At 42.1% G+C, this 15305-nt stretch overlaps 1 protein-coding gene across 8 annotated transcripts; it reads left to right on the top strand.

Annotated features, from left to right (window-relative positions):
- Nucleotides 1–1263: 1263 nt before the first annotated feature.
- On the top strand, nucleotides 1264–14734 carry TSEN2 (tRNA splicing endonuclease subunit 2). 8 transcript variants are annotated; one of them, XM_083603482.1, is made up of 13 exons: nucleotides 1289–1410; nucleotides 2850–2962; nucleotides 3243–3464; nucleotides 4165–4246; nucleotides 4952–4988; nucleotides 5942–6389; nucleotides 6852–6929; nucleotides 7940–7990; nucleotides 9351–9489; nucleotides 11318–11354; nucleotides 11839–11950; nucleotides 13367–13456; nucleotides 14624–14734. In XM_083603482.1, exons 3-13 carry the CDS (start codon nucleotides 3276–3278, stop codon nucleotides 14681–14683), a joined length of 1323 nt encoding a protein of 440 aa, XP_083459608.1. In that variant the 5' UTR covers nucleotides 1289–1410; nucleotides 2850–2962; nucleotides 3243–3275; the 3' UTR covers nucleotides 14684–14734. The 8 variants fall into 8 exon arrangements, 7 of the variants coding, with proteins under 7 accessions (XP_083459611.1, XP_083459607.1, XP_083459612.1 ...); XR_014545474.1 differs by lacking the exon at nucleotides 2850–2962 and having other exon boundaries at nucleotides 1264–1410; nucleotides 9351–10514; XM_083603485.1 differs by lacking the exon at nucleotides 2850–2962 and having other exon boundaries at nucleotides 1264–1410; nucleotides 3243–3419.
- Nucleotides 14735–15305: the final 571 nt, after the last annotated feature.

Below are 15305 nucleotides of genomic sequence, written 5' to 3'. Positions count from 1 at the left end.
AGCAAATGTAAGAAGTGCTGGTTTTGTTTTTCAAATACCTTTCAACCAGCACTCATTTTGCCCTACAGTGCACATTGTTCCTTAACCGACATGGTTGAACAGGTTGATGTGGAGAAAGAAGAGGGAACTCCCTTGGGAAATGGAGGATTCTTAAACTTAGCTGCCACCTTTCAAAAACAAGGTCTGCCACGGAACAAGAGGAAGCGGGGAGAGAAGAGGAGCATGAACACTGATGCTGCCATTCTTATACACCCCGTACTTAAGAGCAGACACACTATCCCATGGGTAGGCAACCTAAGGCCCAGGGGCTCGATCTGGCCCAATCACCTTTAAAATCTGGCCCACGGACAGTCCAGGAATCAGCGTGTTTTTACATGTGTAGAATGTGTGCTTTTATTTAAAATGCATCTCTGGGTTATTTGTGGGGCAAAAGAATTTGTTCATTTTTTTCCAAAATGCAGTCCGGCCCCCCCACAAAGTCTGAGGGACAGTGGACCGGCCCCCTGCTGAAAAAGTTTGCTGACCCCTGCGCTATCCTATCTACATTCATGCAGGAGCAAAGCACACATAGCAGGCGTGTCCAGGATTGGCATAGTCTGGGGCACTTTGGAAAAATCTACAACAGAATCCCACACTTCTCAGGCGCAAACCCCACTTTCTTCAACGGGGGCTTATTCTCAGGTGAATAGGCGCTGGGGTTGCAGCCTACAGTCTCCAGCCACCAAGTGAGTGGCCCTTTCCAGGGTGCCCCCCGCCCAAGCGCTTGGGAATCAACTTCCGACTGGGGCAGGGGGAGGAGTTCCGACTTCTTAACATTATTTCCAGCACCAAGGTAGAAAGATTTACACAGCGCATGCGTTTTATTTCCCCCCTCCCCGCGCCCCCCTTACGCGTTGCCGATTGGTTGCGTAGTTTTCGATTCGCCCTATTGCCACAGCGCAACGAGCCAACGTTACGACGTTCCTTTATATAGACCTCCGGTTCCCAATCGCAGCGTGAAGAGTCTGCCATATGCGGGGAAACGATAGCTGGGATTAGTGCAAGAACCGAAGAACGACACCCTGAACGTTAGAGGCTTCCTTGCTAGGGTAGGACTTTGGGAGAAACGGCTAAAGAGAGAGACTCACTCAGTGAGCAGCACTGCCTAGATAAGCATGATGATGGCCATTTTACTTTAAAGTCTGAATTTAAGGCTGCTCCTCTTCTACTCTAGCTTCACACATGGAGGACGCGAGTAAGAACCGGAAGTGATGGTTCCGTGGCACGCTTCGTTTTATTTTTGCCTCTTTGGAAGCAAGAGGCCTTTCCTCCTTCCGAGGCGGAGGATCCCTTTCTGCATGTGCGGCGGGGGAAGAGCCGCTTGCATCCTTTCCGCTGCTCGGGTTCAGTTCGCTGCTAGTGGCCAGAGAGGTGCTTTGGTTAACCTTCTTTGCAAGAGGGAAGAAGAGCCAGCCAGCCAGTTAACTACGAGCTTTGTGCCGGGAGCTGACAAGAGCTTTTTCTCCCTCCCATTTATTTGTCTCTTAGTCGCGTGGCAGACCTGGGGCTTGGCTGTGCATCCATCCGCTTCACACCCACTGTGTTTGAAAAGGCTGTAAAAAGTGGCGGGGGGGGGGGGAGACCCTCAAGCCTTCATGGTGGAAAGCCTCCCACCCCAGTGCAGCAAGGGGGCTAGGCAGCACTGCCCCTCTTTTTGGGTGGCGGGGGGGGGGATGCCGCAGTCAAGGGAAAGGAGCTGTGAATGTGCAGAGAGTCATTATGATATGGTTGAAATTCCTGCATTGCAGGGGCTTGGACTAGATGACCCACGGGGTCCCTTCTACACAAACTACACAAACCCTCCCGCTTCCAGAGCCCTCTCGTTGGGTGTGCTTGTACCAGGAGGGTGTCCCTAGTGTACAGTGTCCCACTTGCCTTTTGTCCTCAGGAATTGGGGAGAGGGACTCAAAACATCCTGGGATCCTTCTATGTCCTCTCTTTTTCTCTCTCTCTCCCCAAGTCGAAAGGGGCCACTGCTTTCTTTTGCTGGTAATTTTTATTGTATACTTTAGAGGAGACATTATTTTGCTGAGCAGGTGCTCAGCATGCATGCCACTTTCCCACTTTAAAAAAGCCTCTCTGGGTGATTTACAAGGTAACTGAAACCATCAAGAGAACAAATAACGTATTTTAAATTTCTGCACAGTTTTTGAACTAAATTAGCACAAGAAAAACCCAGAGTTGGCCAATCTCAGAAATATGGCAGAGCCAGATAAGTCTTCAACATCTCTAAAAATTTCAGTGGAGTGGGTCTCTCTTGGGAGAGAATTATATAATTTTATTATTATTATTATTATTATTAATAATAATTATGATATAATATAAAGGCACCACCACAAAAAGGCAGGTCAGTCATGCCCCAATTGGTGATGGTGGAGGCACTGGCACCCAAAGAAGTGTGTCTCCTGCTAATTATTCAGGGAGGGGAAAATAATGGAAGACAGTAATTCTTTATGCAGCATGCCAAAATGTACTTTACCCAAAAGCTCTCTTTGTGTGATAACATCTTTTTGTGGGTTTGGGTAAAGGCAAGGCAGGAGATGGAGCTTAAACTACCATCACTTTTGGGGACTGCCAGTCCCTGTTGAGAAGAACTATCAAGGTACCCCGTGCCGGAAAATATTTTTCAGTGTTTTAAAACAACTAAATGAATACACAAAGAAAGCTCAAGAAAATGAGTTAAGAAACTTGGTACAGAAGAGAGTGCAAACACTCCCAGAGTCTTTCCCGAATACGTGTGTTATAATTTTGTTTGGTTTTAGCACTTTGAGTTCCTGATAAAATACTACTGTCATATTCTACCCTTTCAGTATTCCTTCTCTTAAAGTCTTCCAATGTGTTAAGCCTTTTTGGCCTGTGTAACCCAAGGTGAATAGTTTACAAGGCCAGGTACTATCTCACTGCTCACCAAGAAGTAACCCCAGTAAGTTGTCTTGCGTTAATCTGGAATAACAGATGGGAAGAGGCTGTTTCTGCAGGAATATTAAAACCATGAATCCCATGAGTTACTGTGTATGTTTGAGAATCAAGGCATGAGTATATATATTTCCAGAAAGAGTTTGAGTTGGTGTCCTGAAATCAATTGTTCTGACCAATTCAAGGGAAAGAATGTTACTTTAATGGTTCATCAAGCATACCTAATAAGTGTCTGACTTTAAAAAATATTTCACAAGTTTTTCTTCCCTTTCTGTTCTTTGTCCTAGATGACTGTTGTTAAAGTAGAAGGATAATACAAAATGGCAGAAGCAATTTTCCATCCCCCAAGAAGGAAGAGAAGAGTATATGAATCATATAATTCTCCATTTCCTATTTCTTCCACCGGAGAAGGGATTTACGGAAGAGATTTCCAAATATGCCAAGCTGAAATTATAAATAACAATGTAATTGTGAAGAATCCTGAAGATATAGAACACCTATATAGTATGGTATTCTTGACTTTTGTTTATCTGTCTAATGCATGACACTTCTGACATTGAAAAGATTCACCTTAGTTGCCAACACAATGGATTTTTTAAAATGTAATTAATATTCTGAGCCAAATAATTGTCAGTCTTGTTAAAATACTGCGTATGTGTGAAAGTGTGAGGTGGGGAGGGGCAAATCAGTCAAATAATCACATGGGTCCTGTATTTCTATCAGGAATGGTTGAGAAGGCATCAACAGCAAAATAAGGTTTATCTTCATGAGCACTATACTGTACTGGATTGTGTGTTTCATAGAAACTCGCTAGTGTGTCCTTCTCTTTTAAAGTCATCCCTGCTGGTGGCCCTCAATACATTTTGTGGGAATGAATTCAATAGCTTTTAAGCACTATATGCATATTTACGGTATTTTGCCTGTCCTGAATCTTCCAACACTCAGCTTCATTGGAAGTCCACAAGTTCCTGTTATGAGAGGCGGAGAAAACCTTTTCCTAATCCACTTTCTCCACACTACATAGAAGATAACTTGTCTTCAGCATCCGAGTAACTGCGCTCAGAGAGCTTGTGTTTATTGACTGACTTTCATACATGCTGGAAGCTTTCTGGTTTAAAAAGATACGACAGTGTGTGTGATCAATAACGCAAAGAATATCAAATGCACAACTGTGGAACTGTTGGTAACACAGACGTCTCATTTTTCTAGGGATTTTTTGGGAAAGGCATTCTTTCCAGAAGTCGGCCAGAATACAACATTTCAGATCCTATGTTGGTTGCTAAGTGGCAAGGTAAGCTAGTCTGAAATTGAATTAAAGGCATAAAGTGTGCATAATGAACTCTTTTGATTGGCTCAATTTTTGGTCCTTAAACCCTTAAGGGCCTGGAAAACAGGATTTGCAGACACAATATTGCAGCAAATGTTGTTTGGATTCCTCTTATGCAGAGAGGGTGGCCAGGAAGACAGATATATTTTTCTGCAGGTATCTTAGTATGAACGCATTATTTGAAGCAAAATCCAAACTCTCAGTACAATGCTATTCCTCCTTTCCACGTAGATAGCTTGGGGAGGTGGGGGGAACAGGGGAGAAAAAATGGCCCATAGATGTCACTCCATCACTTCCACTAGTGGAGATAAGCGCTGCTGATGGGGCAGGGAGCGAGGCTGTGCCACAACGGCTACCCAAGTTCCACCCTAGTGAATGGAAAGCTACCAGGGCTAACAGCTTTAGATCCAAAGTTGCATGGATTCCCTAAGGAGTCCCATTCTTAGTTACCTTGTCTATGCCAGCCTGGAGCTGCCGCACAAAAAAAGGGGAAATCTCCTTTCAGCCTTCTGCCCAGAAAGCAGCAGGACTTTGAATGTGGAGGTAGATCTGCTGATCCACTCCACTTTGCTGCTCCCAGCCGGGGTTTGGGTTGCCCTGTGTGTTAACTTTCCAATACTTTGAATATTTGTGCGGAATCAATAGCTAACAATTCTGCTTTTATTGCAGATGTCGGGTTAAACATGCCGATAATCTCATCGAAAAAGTAAGTGCAGCTCCCCCCCCCCTTTTTTTTTCTGTGTCTGAAGCTTGAAGTGCAGTTCCTTGGTACCAGGGAGGTTCGACTGGCACCTTCATTATACACCTTTGGGTGCCAAGCGAAGATGTTCCTCTTTAACCAGGCCTTTGGCTGATTGACATCCGATGCCCTTTTAAATCTGTTGTGGAAGGGAGGGGGTGTTATTGGTTTGTTTTTGTTTCTATTTTTGTTATGTACTTTGTGTTTTCTATATTGGATTTGATATCCCGCTTTATCACTACCCAAAGGAGTCTCAAAGTGGCCAGCAATCTCCTTTCCCTTCCTCGCCCACAACAAACACTCTGTGAGGTGAGTGGGGCTGAGAGACTTCAGAGAAGTGTGACTGGCCCAAGGTCACCCAGCAGCTGCATGTGGAGGAGCGGAGACGCGAACCCGGTTCCCCAGATTATGAGACTACCGCTCTTAACCACTACACCACACTGGCTCTGTGCTGTGAACTACCCTGAGATCTATGGGGCATAGGGCAGTATACAAACTTAATAATTATAATAATAATCAATAGTGAAATGGAAGTTTATTAGGGGTGGCTAATGTGGTGCTTGAGGGTGCACATGGGCCTGCAGGGGGCTTTCCTGGCACATGTAGGGGCCCCTCCCCCTGCTGAAATTAAGCGCAAAAGAATCATTATTGTGTAGCCAACAGAAAAGGTCCTGGTGTGTGCTTTGTTGCAGGATGTCTTATGTGGTGCTAAAAGCAGTTTCTCCCATTTGCAAGTGTGTCCGCAGGCCTCGGAAAGATTGGCAACCCCTGATTTAAGTACTAGCATTCCAGAAGCGAGAAATGGGAGGCAAAGTTAAAAATAAATAAATAATCTTGCCTGCAAAACAAACAAATAAATTTGAGATATAATTAATAAGCTGGCTACTTCAAATCTTCTGTGTTTCCTTTTTTTATTCCAGATACCAGTGTCATGTAGAATGGGCTAAAAGCCTCATGCGGGAGCAAGGACTGGATGACTTCACAGTTGATGCAACCATTCTGAATTATACGCAGCCCGTTAATCTGAGAGAAGTTGAGCAAAATAGTGAGGCTGAGGAGACCATCAAGATGGAGACAGCTGAGGATGAGTCAAAGCGTGTAGTGACTTCTTCTGAAACAAATGGGGATAAAGTAGCTGGCCTGGAAGGTGATCCATTTTTTGACCGACTAGCCGAGAATGATTCTAATGAATCAGATGTAACAGGATCTAAAGCTTTAGCTGAAAGACACTTGGCAAAACTGTGTTCAGTCAGTGTGCATCACATCTGCAAGCCAGAAGATTGTATTAATCAAGACAATAATAATGAGTTTGTGTTAGTTGTTGAAGAAGAAGAAGAAGAAGAATCAAATTTATGTCTGAAAAAAGAGGTAAGAAACCACACGTAAGGTCACAAATTAGCCCATTGCTGTTAACTTTTGTTAACAAATTATTAAAATAACGTTTTGCCTTTTCAGCGACATATTTGAAAAAGGCATTAGGTGTCATCTGCTGAAAGAAATCATTCAGCTGATCTGCATCAGCAAAGCCATTATGGCATTCATGCAGTAATGGCAGGTCAGTTTAAAAAGCAACTTGTGAATCTTGGAATTTCAGTTCTAAGGTTCTCCTGCCCACGGCACATTGGGACATGGGAGAAGATAAGCCAATGCCATCAAATGAGGTGTGCTAAGCAGAGAGAGAAAATTTTTCAGGAATGAAGAGGCATGTCAGAAGGAGATTTTATGGGAGAAAAGGAATATGAAGTATCTTGCTGGCAGGCTCTCAGCTAGGTAAATAGCTTAGAGTTGTGACTGCGTCTTTGTAACTTTGGTTTGCTACTTTTCTTGCAGTTAGTCAAAAAAGAAAGGTTAGTGTGCAGAAGGAATCCATTTAGGATCTTAGAATATTTGCAACTCAGTCTAGAAGAGGTAAGTTTGGAAGACTGTCATACTTAGTAATTTGCCAATGTAAATATATAACTTTGGTATTTGCATGGTTTTTGTTTTTAAGAAAGTGTGGATAAATTTTGGAAGAGGAAAAATTATAAATTCAGTCTTGCAGAATTCTGATATGATTGGCCTTTCCAGGTGCATTTGTACTACTGGTCACTAGAGCAGCCACATGATATTGCCCACCACTTGTTTCCAGTTGGATTTATATTTAATATGGCTCATAATTCTGATAAACTGTGATAGCTGCTATGGCTGTTGCAGGTCCTTTTTGACTCCTCCAGAGTCCCAGGCATTCCTTGATGGTCCTTAGGACGTCACTGCCCAAGTCCCTCCTCACTGCACAAATGATCATTTGTACCTCTCCTTTCATTTAGGGAAACTTGTTGCCTGCCATATCCCCCCCCCCCTTTCTTCAGCAGTCCGCTCCTCTTATCTAGCACTAATGTACACACTTCCTGGTGGTGATTTTTCTTTCTTTTAAGGACTGCTTCCATCCCAAGGCTAAGCTCTTTTCCCTTCTGTTGCTAGAATTGACAACACGAAGAATGAAAGTCATATTCTAGTGAAGGGTTTTCCCTCTCTCAAAAGATCCTGAATAATCTTGTTGCTCTTGCTCAGTTCCTGGAATTTACTTAGAATAAACTCTTGAAGGATTGTGCTCATTGGGTAGATGGATTGCAGCAAAATCTTTTGTTTGACTGCTTAGAAGCAATCATGTAAATGACTGCAACCTTGGATGTAAATGGGAGGGCTTTTATTATTATTATTTGAGGATTCAGCAATCCTGTTTGTACTGCTGAGAACTTAGCTCCTATTATTTGACGAAAAGTATGATTGCGTGAGCAAATGCATTGTTTGACTTTTCCCACTTCCCTTCCCACCACCCTACCCTTGATATGCAAAACATGTTGGTGCCACTACTCTGTAATAATGTATATAACATAACATACACAAAATAATTCTAATTACTGTTGTTGTTTTTTTAGGCCTTTTTCTTGGTCTATGCTCTGGGATGTTTAAGTATTTATTACAATGAGGTAAGATGGTGCCTTTAGTCAGTACAATACAAATCTTTATTACGGTAATAGACCAGCATAAAAGGGTGGGATACAGTCATTTGAAATCTGAAAAGCATTTTGGAAAGCTAAAAGGTATTAAAACAGAAGGTGAATATAAAAGAAGCTAAAAGAAGGGATAGGAGGATTGGACAGGTGTGGAAGAGCTTAAAAGGCTGATTTATAAAAGACTTTAACTATTAATTCATGGAGCACTCTGATATGTTCCTTAAATCTGGTTTGTGGCACAGGTCATCCTCCGATGAATTTTGAGCACTGCTGTGCAGAATCTAGCAACATTGTATGTTGAAGCAGGATTGGTATCTGAGAGCAGCAGGGAGGTATAGAATTGCCCTGTGCGCCCTGGGTACTTATGAAGTAGTGGAGAAATCAGGCTAATACGAATGTCTCTGTAATACAGGCACTGGAGAAGGACATGCTCTACCATTTCTATTTGTCCCGAGTCACAGGGACATTGTCTCCCGGGTAGTTAATCTTCCTGTATCGACCTTCAATGACAGCTGAGGGGAAGGCATGACATCGAGCCAGGGTAAAAGCCCTTCAGTGTTTAGTGACTTCAAGTTTACTTAGATATTCCATAGGGGAGACAAAGTACCTGGTGGATTCCTTGGCAGTAAAAGTTAAGAGTCCTGGCTAGATCCAATTGGTGGCCAGATCCAATTGGGTGCCTTTAGTCTGTCGTAGTAAGCTGTGTGTGAGTTAACCTGTTGCGTGTGTTGCTTGTTAGCATAAAACAACAAACACTTTGTAATAGTTTCCAAGGCAACTTGCACCATGGGTAATTTTTCCTTCTCGTATAATCTTATGTTCTCTGCATAAGTGTAGACAGTCTTTGGTTACAATTCTGCATTAGTTGCGTATGCCCTTTGAACTCTGCGGGTTTTAATTCCCTGTGAACATGCATAGCATTGGCTTGTAAGTTCCATTCATTTTAGGGGGCTTAAATGGGTATAACAGAGATCAGGATTTTGTATAATGAGATGAGAATAAAGCTTTATCCTAAACTTTTTCTGCATTGTGTAGTTGAGTATACCGTTTGGTGTTCCATTTCTGACTGCTGAGTTCCCTAGACTAGATGCCCTGCAACCTATTTTTAATAGCTTTAGCTACACCGCAGTTCAAAAGCTAGATGGCATTTATGCTTAGACTTGCATGACAAACTTCACATTTGGCTTCTGTCCTCTTTGTGCCTTCTCCCAACTTGAATAAAAGATAAAATACGCTGCTCTAGAAGTGGCTAAGATTGTTGACTTAGCTGCCAATAATGGTAGGTTGCTTTTGTACACTGTAATTATAGAAAAGCATCTGGTTGTGTTTTTAGGCACCTTTATCTATTCTGAAGCTATGGGAAGTTTTTAGCGAAGCACAACCCAAATTTAAGGCTACATACATGGCATATCACTACTTCCGTAGTAAAGGATGGGTCCCTAAAGTTGGCCTGAAATATGGGACTGACCTCTGTGAGTATTTTCCTTTCATTGATTATAGTTTGCAGTAGAGGCTGGTGCACACAATGCGGATCCAGTGGTGATGCACTGTCCCCTCCCATTTCCACAAGGAGAGGTTTTCCAACTCATGGCCTGCAAGCACAGGCCATAAGTCGGGGATGGTGCAGTCAATTCCCAGGTAAGACCTGGGACCAATTTTGACCTGCATGCGTTTGATGTTAGACATGCAGGCTATAATTCATCTGTGCCATCCTCATAGTGATGTGCAGAAGCAAGAAAGTGTGCTAGAAAGAGGGGTGGGCAGGTACTTTCACATTCCCCCTCCACATGATTACTAGATTGCTATCACCCAGACCGACCCATAGATAGCCCTTATGATATTGTTTCCCCTGTTACTTGATAACAAAGACCACTGGACCAAATATGGTTAGTGCAGATTGCAGAACGTAAGAGAGGCTACACACTGGAACTGTGTGATGAAATGGATATTGCAATGATGAAAGCTGGTGGAGTTTTGTGGAGTGGGGGATTGGCTCAGCTAATCGTCTCACAGTGCAGAAAGTTATTTTTTGTCAGCCTGCTCCCCAGCTTAAATAGGCTATTGCTCATTGTCTGGTTCATTTGTGCAAATGTGCTGCCCATTCATTTGACTGTAGCTTCCTTGAATCTTGAGCGCTAATGTCTTGCTGTTCCCATTCTTTGTTGCCTCGTTTGAATAATAGATGTGCACACAGCAGTATTTTTTTTAAAGAAATGTTTAATTGATGGCCTGCTGTCATCTGTAGGAGGGAAAAGCTTTTTACCATAGGCAAGAAAGAGTCTCGTAATCTCCTGGGGGTGTTTATTGTCTTGTGGAGCACATTTAATACACAGAGCTCTTTACAGTCTTTCCTCAGTTCATCTCTTCCAGTTGCCATTCAGGCCTATGCGCATGGGGAGTGAGACCCCAGCCATTTCCCTGGGCAAGTCCTGGTGGGGATTTACCTCCCATAACCTACCCTCACCACCTCCTTTCTAAGAGGAACAGACCCAGCAAGGTATTGGCTTGCCTGAGCATGCAAGAAGATTATAATTACATCACCGTCCCTCTCTGAACGCAAACGATGATAAAATAATGCAACATTTTAAGCAATTAGTTTTCCCAATAAAAGAATGTTTCACTTCTCTTTTAGTCTGGGGGACCAACTTGCTGTTAATTACTATGGTAATCCCTTGGCAGCATCAACTGTGGTGCATTAGTTACTGCTCCAGATTCCTCTTGGTCCACATTCAGTCTTTTGAGTGGAGCCAGTATGCTTTGGTTCCCAGGACCATTGGCAGCTTTCTTGAGTAAATAGCTCTGCACATTTCGTCCCCAAATGCTGTGCATGCACTTGTGACCTCCTCTGCATATGTTTTCCTAGACTGAGAACCTCATCTAGGAGCAGGTGCAACCTTGGTAAGATTGTTGGCAAGCAAGGGAGCAGCCGGAGGCTGGATTTAACCCATCTCTCTTGGAATAGATCACACTGTGGCTGTTTTTAGATCCTTATGTGTTATGTTAGCTAGTTGACTTGGAGTGACGTGTGGGGGTTTTTCCCCTGAAGGTGGCACTGTACAAGTAGTTAAAATATCTTTATTCCCAGTTACCTGATTAGGATTTTTATTTATTGTGATCAGCTTCAGCTCCCAACTGCGGTTAGAATAAAAACAAACAACCCTGATCCTATTATATTATGGTTTAGATTTTCAAAGCTGAGTAATGGGAAAGCCACGTGTCCTACATTAATATGATTCAAAATGAAGAAAGCATGATTATTTCTAGTAAGCGTTTGTTTTGTTTCTTTTCTTCCCATTGCAGTGTTGTATCGAAAAGGTCCTCCTTTTTACCATGCCAGGTATAGCATTCAGATTTGGATATTATAGACAGACAGACAGACAGATATGCTTAAGTGTTATGCTTAATTCTTGCATCATTAGCACTGAAGGAAACATGATTGCATTGGGAAGGGACAGGAGATTGACATTTTTAATAAGCACTCTGGGGTACAAAGCAAGTCTGAGTACAAGTTTTCCTTAGTGGACTCATAAGATATCTAACAGAGTGACTCTGTAAAGGTGCTTTGAGTTTGCGTAACTTGATGGAGGGCTAGACAAAATAGCCTGCAAGGTGGCTGTATCTTATAATAACAGAAACTTTTGCTAAATGGTACACTTTAAAAGTATGAAAAATGCACTTGTTGCTCTTTTTGTTCACTCTGCTAAAGTAAAGCTTCAGCTCTTAAGTAAATTTTAGCTGAGTACTAGTGGACTCTACGTAGTTTTTAAATGCCAGTTTCACCCCAACACCCTAAAAAAGTTTCACTTTGCTTTGTCTTCCAGTTACTCTGTCATTGTGGAATTAGTTAACAGCGACTTTGAAGGGTCACCACACAGACCTTTCAGCTGGAAGTCTTTGTCTGGGTTGAACAGGACTACAGCAAATGTTTCCAAGGTAACACATAGACTCAACTAAGCATTTCAAAGCTACAAGGAAAAGCATTGTGGAGCAAAGGAAAGGTGCTACAGTGGGGGCACAAAAAGAGATAATGTGAAGTTGTCAATTATAGCCATAAATAAGATAAATGAGATACTGATCAATTGATTTGATTGATCCTCCATGTGTGTGACCTATGCTGGGTTCAGCTGTGTTTCTTAGTGTCACTGAAGCCGCTTCAAGTATAGTCGTACCTTGGAAGTCGAACAGAATTGGTCCTGGAAGTCTGTTCAACTACCGAAACGTTTGGAAACCAAACGTTTGGAAGCACCTGCAGCCAATCAGAAGCCGCGGAAGCCCCGTCAGACGTTCAGTTTCCAAAAATAGTTCACAAACCGGAACAGTCACTTCCAGGTTTGCAGCGCTTGGGAGCTGTTCGAGAACTAAGCTGTTCGAAAATCAGGGTACGACCGTATTTGCATGGGGAACTCTTACATTCTGGGCCATCTGCACCCTTTCTTATTCAGTGCTAGCCACTGATAAGAGACAGTTCAGGGAACTTCCCAAGTTTCAGGGAAGAGAGAAGAAACGCCCAGTTCCAGTAATCAGGGTGTCTTAAGCCCTATGTGCACTTATCTCAAAGTAAGGCCCAAAAAACATAATGGGACATTTCCAAGTAGAGAGTGGAAGTAAGATTGCAGGATTAGTGTACATACATACTGAATTTCAAATTTCTAGCTTACAGGGAAGTACTTTAAATACTTCAAGTCAAGCACATTCAAATTTCCATTTTAACACTAATCTAGTAGCTGGGATGTGTTGGAATTCTTGCTTATCAGTTCTCAACTTTTTATCTGAAACCTTACACATTTTAGTAACCTATCTAGAACACACTTATTTTATTTTGTCCTACACAGCATTCTTTAAATGGGTATAACCCCCATTATACACACTGGGAAGGGTACTTCTCTGGAAACATGCAACAGAGTAATAAGAACTGGAGATAAAGTACTTATGCCTAGTACTTCTGATTAGAGTTGCACATATATACAGAGTCAGGTCTCTCATCGCTGCAATTTCTTGTGAAATTTCACTTCACAAACTCGAGTTTGAGGCTCTTTGGAGCTTCCCCCAATACAGCAAAAAGAATTGCCGTAGGTAGGAATACAAATTGTGTCCACTGAAGCTTTCCACAAATGAACCCTGGTCTTAGAATCGGGGAGCAAGCGAGTGACCTATACATAGCCATCCAATTGCAGACCACACCCAATGTGATTGTGGTTGGATGACAATTTGAACCCAGATCTCCTTGATCCACATTCAGCGTTATATTCATTGAAGCACATTTTGCCTTACTACCACTACAGATGTAAAGAGCAAATCTTACACTACATGAATTTCGTACATTTTAATGGATTTTTTTTAAACCACCAGGAACTCATGTTCTGCTATTTGATTCGGCCACCTGATATGACTGCAAAAGAAATGTTGTCACCAGAATGTCTCAAAAGAATTAAAGTTCAGGTATGCAAGTCCTGCTCTGATTTTTTTCTCTGAAGTCACCGACTGCCTTAAGGTATCCAGTTCTCTGGATAGAATGTAGACAATATTTTAATAATTTATTTTGTAATATTTGAACCTTTCCTAATTCAGTATATATATGTAGTAACTTGAGCTGGGTATACCACACATGGCAATCTGATTTGAGAACCTAAGCTTAATATCTGGGAATGCAGTAAAAATATTTTTGCTTGTGCCTGAATTGTTAGAGTAATTGTTGAGCAATTGATTATTCAGGCTAATTTATATATTTCAAAAGAGCCGAATGAGATGCATCATTTGCCTAACTTATGAGGCTCCTTCCTATAGATGTTACAGGAGCGATGAGGCATCTAGTTACATTGATATGCTTTCTATGCCATTTCAGTAGCAGGCGAATCACTCTTGAAAAAGTAGTAATAAGAAGTAATGCTCTAGTGTGGTCAGAATCCTAGAAAACAGTACAACATAATGCCTAAGATTTGAAGTTTCTAATCCGACACTCTCAAGGGAACTTTGGGCTCCTGGATCTTGAACATCAGCCCGCTATGCCACATAATACACCTCTTTCACTGATATGGGAAAGACAGGTGAAACACCAAAATCATATTGTACATGGCTCAGGTCTTGGCATACTGAAAACAGGTGTGCTGACGTAGAATCATAGAGTTGCAGAGTTAGGAGAGATCCCGAGTGTTCTCTAGTCCAAACACCTGCAATGCAGGAATCTCCATGACGGATAGCCACCCTGCTTAACAACCACCCGTGAGGCCACCACCTTCCGAGGGAGTCAGTTCCACTATGGAACAGCTCTTACCACCATAAGGTCTTCCTGGAATTTAGTCAGAATCTCCTTTCTTGAGTTAGGGTTAGAAATGTGTCAGAACAATAGAGACCAAAGTTATTTGTTTTTCCATTGGTTGTGTGTGAGTGATTGAGGGATAAGGACAAACAAGGTGAATGGGACTGGGGGTGCTACTGTGGTGGACATGCATGTACGTTGATGAGCTGCTGCCTTATCCCAGTGGGAAGCCAAAAGGGCACTTCTGCTACAGTTAAATCATACTGGCTTAACTAGTGACAAGATCAGTGAACATACTTCTTTTCCATTTATACCTTTTTAGTCATCAATAATCAATGACTTTTTTTTAGGAATTGATTCTAAACCGTTGGGTCTCATCCCATGAGCGCAGTGAACAAGAAGAGCTGTGATAAAATGGATTGCGGAAACATGACAACTAACTAAATAAAATATCAAATGTTTACTCTTGTAGAGCTGTCTGTGCATGTTGCATTACACACACACACACACACACACACAGTTTTTGTTTTTAATTTAAAACCTAGATGGATACTGACAGATATTCTCTGAACCTCCAAATGTATTTTCTGTAGTTAAGTTTTTAACCTCTATCTTCAGTACATTTTATTTTATTGCTATGGCTAGTGGCTGGTGCAAATAAGATTATTCTTCTTCTGAATCTATTTTGTCCATGGAGAACATTAAATTTGTGTTCTTGGTCCACCTTGTCTTGATATTTCTGTGAACTTTAGCCATTCTGCTACAGGTAATTAACCAAACTTTAGCTCAGGGATGGTCAAGTTATAGCTCTCCAGAGGTTGCTGGACTACAGCTGCCTATTGGCCATGGTGTTGGGGACCAGCAATATCTGTAGAGCTACAGCTGCTCCACCCCTGCCTTAACTCCTGGTACATCAAGTTTCACAAACTACAGAACATCAAATTGCTTCTTCCTACTTTGGAAGCAAGAGGTGTTTGGAGAATGCAGATCAATAATGTTCAGAATGGCTTAGAGGAATGCCTGTTTACTCAG

Source organism: Podarcis filfolensis (genome assembly GCF_964270895.1).
Source record: "Podarcis filfolensis genome assembly, chromosome: 2".
Classification (NCBI taxonomy): domain Eukaryota; kingdom Metazoa; phylum Chordata; class Lepidosauria; order Squamata; family Lacertidae; genus Podarcis; species Podarcis filfolensis.
This window is presented reverse-complemented; position numbering and strand designations above follow the sequence as displayed.